Source organism: Copidosoma floridanum, unplaced genomic scaffold (genome assembly GCF_036245765.1).
Source record: "Copidosoma floridanum isolate Cflo_tuat_1 unplaced genomic scaffold, Cflo_Japanese_pri ptg000030l, whole genome shotgun sequence".
In the NCBI taxonomy this organism is placed as follows: Eukaryota; Metazoa; Arthropoda; class Insecta; order Hymenoptera; family Encyrtidae; genus Copidosoma; species Copidosoma floridanum.
This window is the reverse complement of record NW_028321907.1, coordinates 4,634,485-4,639,443: the sequence shown is the minus strand read 5'-3', so window position 1 is coordinate 4,639,443 and position 4,959 is coordinate 4,634,485. Positions and strand designations below refer to the sequence as shown.

General features: G+C 37.7%; 1 protein-coding gene across 1 annotated transcript; it reads right to left on the bottom strand.

Moving 5' to 3' along the window:
• Positions 1-580: 580 nt before the first annotated feature.
• Positions 581-1,469, bottom strand: LOC106644466 (uncharacterized). Its single transcript, XM_089596762.1, has 2 exons — positions 1,321-1,469; positions 581-1,228 (listed from the first exon to the last, which is right to left on the bottom strand). The coding sequence occupies exon 2, from the start codon at positions 1,170-1,172 to the stop codon at positions 648-650; it is 525 nt and encodes a 174-aa protein (XP_089452888.1). The 5' UTR covers positions 1,173-1,228; positions 1,321-1,469; the 3' UTR covers positions 581-647.
• Positions 1,470-4,959: the final 3,490 nt, after the last annotated feature.

Genomic DNA, 4,959 nt, shown 5'->3' with positions numbered 1-4,959 from the left:
CCGCTCGTGAGCGCTTGTCTCCGAACTTGGCCGATTTTAAATTTCTACCAAGCGCGCATGCGTTGCTTTTGGCTCTTTTTTTTGAATTACTTCAGTTTGCCCTTACCAAGTATAATTGCTTTGTATTTGCTATCACCTTCAAAGGTATAAATTTAAACAAATTCTCTTTATTTATAGATGTACGTGCCTTCACATAGAAAAGATAACCTCAAATCAGTTGCATGTACAACACTTTTGCATGTAAAAATCTCGTTTTTTTTTAATTATCCACTTTGTTTACCATATTAGATAACCTAACATTTTGTGCAATTTAAGGTTAATTGCAAAGTATAAGTCACAAAAAATTTTCAACAAGTGATAATAATAATAATTATTGTACGTCGACACATGTGACACTACTGCATTGATATAAGCAACAGTTAATTCGAAATTAAAAACCATATTTTGTTTAATGACGAGGTGGGATTTTTATTTAATAGTACAAACTAGTGTTATACACTTGAAAAAACTTTTAAATGACTTCTTGTATTAAACTTTATAGCTAGGAAAGTGTTTTCAAAGATATATACACGTTTTAACGTAACGGGATGGCGTTTGCTTTTATTTACAAAGTTGAATGAATAGAAAAATTAAGCCAAGGTGTCATGTTATCTATTCTTTTTCACAATGGTCCAACCATCTTGGTCAACTTCCATTCCACCCTTTGGTTTACTTTTACCACTTTCTTTGTTATCATCACCATCATTGTCATTGTCGTCAGTGTCCATTTCTTCATCATCACTCTCACTGTCACTTTCAACCTTTTTTAAGACTGTAGGATCTTGAATCCAAGGCTGAAGACTTGGTAGTCTTGAAAACTCTGCCTGCAGAGATGCCACATCTTTCTTGATCATCAAAAGGTGAAACTTAACAAGATCTTGGGCAACTTGCTTCTCACTGTCGTCCTCAAGCGTCGTATTAAACTTCTCATCCAAATAGTTCTCCAACTCTATGGATAAATCTGTGTAGTGCATTTGCTGGTCATTGATCTCCAAGAGCTCTGCTATGTATCCGCAAAAGTTGTAAGCCTCAGCCTGGGATCCCATGCCATGTTCGACAGCCATTCGCAGGGCAGTCCAGTTGCTGAATATTCTTTCCACAATATCTATGGGCTGTATTTGGGCTTCTGCCATGTTTCAAAAGATACAACTAGCTGCAACAACTTGCAAAATGTGAATCTGGTCACTACCTGCAAAGAATGGCCCAAAACTTTACGCTATCCGCACCAAATCCACGGAATTACGTGGATATAAGGTTAGGAATTTTAAAGAAAAACGCTACTTTTTCAAATAAAGTATGTCCTGCACGTAAAGTGAAGTTCGCACCAGTGCTCTCGCCTGGGCGTCTATTGAAGCGGGAGGGAAACGAACGAACGCACGAGCGCACGAGTGCAAATACTTGAAAAATTGAGTTATACTTATTATTGGTGATAAACGAGGCTGTTGTGTGCAGAGCTGCAGAGTAGCGTCGTCTGCACACACTCTGTATATTTATATATATTTTACACATATATACATGGTCGGTAACAGCTATAGTAAAAAAGATGTATACCCAGGTTGCCTATTAACAGGCGCTTTATCGTATCTCTTTTTCAAAAACCATACCACGCGCGTACAGCAGTTGGTGCACAACAGAATACCAGGCGATTAGGAATCAAAGGACCATGCATTTGTTTATTTTTTAGTTCCCGAGCTGGCAATTGGTTTATACATTACCCAGGCATTAGTGAATATTATATAAGTACGCGCTATTTGTTTCACCATCTTCTATAACTGTTCAATACAATGGAGCATTTTATTGTACCTACATAATTTGATAAAGTTTTTGCATAATACCTAAGCATTAACTGTTGCGATCTCATAAGAATGATGAAAACAATTTACATTCTTACATGTTAAAGGTACACTTATTGATGATCGTGAGGCGTGCACTCAAACGCTCATCCAAGTGCGTCTCTGTAAGCACAGCTCATGTCATCGAGGAGGTCGTGATAATACTTACACAAGAAAGAATTAAACTTTACGTCACATATGGACGTGTGGATGCTTAACGAGAAAATAATCGGTAAGTACCTCAACTCTTAGCTGGCATATAATTGTTTTGTTATTCATAAATTTTGAATAAATTATTTCTTTCAAGGTTTCTTAATATTTATATGTTACCACATAAATATGAATATTATTACACTGAATGGTAATTTTAAACCATTTCAAAGGATTACCAAATACTGATCAATTAAAAGTCGAGTGCTAATGTAACGGTCACCCCCTGAAATAATTAAAAATCTCTGTCGATTTTTAATTTAAAAGCACACAAGTTTTGGAAACTTCTTGAAAAAAAAAATTCTTTCACCCGAGCTGGCTCCTCCGCGTGTTACAAATGTATATATCGCGGACATTCTCGCGGGAGCAAGAGAGCCAAGCCTCATGTACACACACATGTATATATAAATTCGTATACACGCACGCGAAGAAAGACGCGGGGAGCAACTCTCCCAGCTCCTATCCCTGATATGTCCCGGGTGCACGTACTACCGACAATTACGCGCGTTACGTCACGAGTCATGAAGCGGTCCCCCCTCCTTTCCGCAACTCTAAGTACACCGAGAGAGACGGAGCGAGGCTTATCGCCTCCCTCCATGCAGTAGTACATGTGTTTCATATACTTACTTGCGCTCTCGTTACTCCATCATATACCTACGCTTCTCCCTTGCATTGCTCGACACTGCCTGACGCTTCAAATTGGCTTACAAGTACAATATGTATACTTACCGGTTGGATTGTCAAGAACCCTTTCAATGAAGATTTTTTGGGTGCTCGAGTTAATTTATATTACAGGAATGCTTTTTTTTACTGTATTTTGTGGCTTTTAAATAGACAAGTTTGAAAAAAGCTTTGCCTGTGCATCGTTTTATTGACCAATGGATTCAACTAAATAATCAATCAATTATGAGATTATTATTTTTTTTCATCGTTCATACATATATTTTTGCGGGGAATGACAAAACTATTTATAATATAAAATAGTGTTTGAACAAAATTAGTATCGATCAGGGGAGCAATGTTACTCTAATTATTAGAATTTTAATTTAGCTTTAGTTGCATCCTTTCCGCATTCATTGAGAAACAATTTTTTTTTTTCCTACAATGAATTAAGTACTTATTTATTATATATTTTACAATAATTTTGATCGAGAGCAATAATATGAGAGATAATTGTTCCCTACTGAAACATCAGTTACATAATATACACAACACTATCTAAAATACGTATTGGCATACGTTTTCTAGTTCCTCATACACTACTTCGTGTTGATTATGAATATTTTATTGCGATGGTAGTGTAGAAATATGTTTTGACGTATCAGGAGTGCATGTAATCGTAGAGACTTCAGAAACAGCGTGTTCTCATCACGTATCTGTTATGCATGCATATCATATTGTACATGTATATCAATGCAGATAAATATGTACCCGATACAAGTTGAAAGCTCTGTGAGGACAACCCCAATACATTAGGTGTTTCAACAAAGCACTGATAATTACGTTTCTTATAATTACATGTAACTTTTAAACGCTTTTAAACAATGAAACTGTAATGAATCAGTATTAATTTCATACTCGTACAATCTTTCCAAATTCAAACATACGAAAAACATCGTAACAACTTATTGTCATACGTTGTACGCATTTAACAGTGAGCTATCTAATTGGCCCAGTTTTTAGAAAGACATGTTCTTTTCCGTGTGCAAATAACCAGCATTTTCCATGCAGATCAGCTCTACGACTATTGGGTACTTAAGCCGCAACAACGAAACTGTAGTCCGGAGAAGCCATCTCCGCAAGCTCGTGCGCATATTCAAAAGATATACTCAATAGTACTTGGACGCAAAGCTATTAGCCAAAGCAACAATGTGGGATTTAATGGCTCGAGAGACGACTAAACACCAGGACAATTTTCCTACCATGTGTATATTCAAACCTCTGTACAATTTTGACCATTTGAAGGCGTTTCTCTGCGTCCCAACTCTACTAATTAGCGCCCGTGGAATATCGAATTTGCAATGGCAGCGTTTTGCGGTCAAAATATACACGCGCGCGTTTGTGGCTCTGCAACGCAAGATTTCACCTTGCGGACGGACCAACGAGCGAAAGGAAGACACGAGCTTGCGGTGTAATTACAACTTGAGAGCGTTTTGTATTCTTCGATAGGTGGGTATGTATTTTAAGTTTCAAGCTTGTGCTTGCGACTAAAAAAAAAAAAAAAAAAAAAGAAACTATTTATTTGCATTAAATGCCCATGTGTTTTTTTGCAACGCGAGTAATGGAATTTTTGGCACCGAAAAATCGTGCGACAGTTTGGGATCTTTTTGATCGACTCAATAATTACCAATAATATCTCGTTTGAGTAATTAAACAATAAATTTTTCCAACTTACAATCTCTTGTACATGCAGTGCCTGCTCGAACTCTCATGTATACGTATATAGAGAGGTAGATCTCAACACGTTTACTTTCTACTCATATATACCCAGCTTCCAGCAGAATCTAAGCTCCACGTGTAGGTATATACATGTATACGTATCCACAATGTACAACATCTACCTGAGCACATAGTAGAGCCAGCCTCGCTCGCATAGGCTCCTGTGACGAAATCCGCCGTTGCACTCTCGCAGCATCCGCAGCCCACACTCTTATGTGTCAATATACATACACGCATGTATGTACACGTGGGTTCATCTCCCATGATCTACAAGGTGGGCGACGCCTTGTGTATACATCAGGTGTGTGGGCAGAATTCGCGTTCGCGCTCCCCAGCGCAGTTTTGTTCCCAAATTATACACCCCGTCCGTGGCCTTGCCCGAACCAACCGCTACTGTATAAAAAGATTGGAAGGGAAAAAATGTTTTTTTAATAATAAA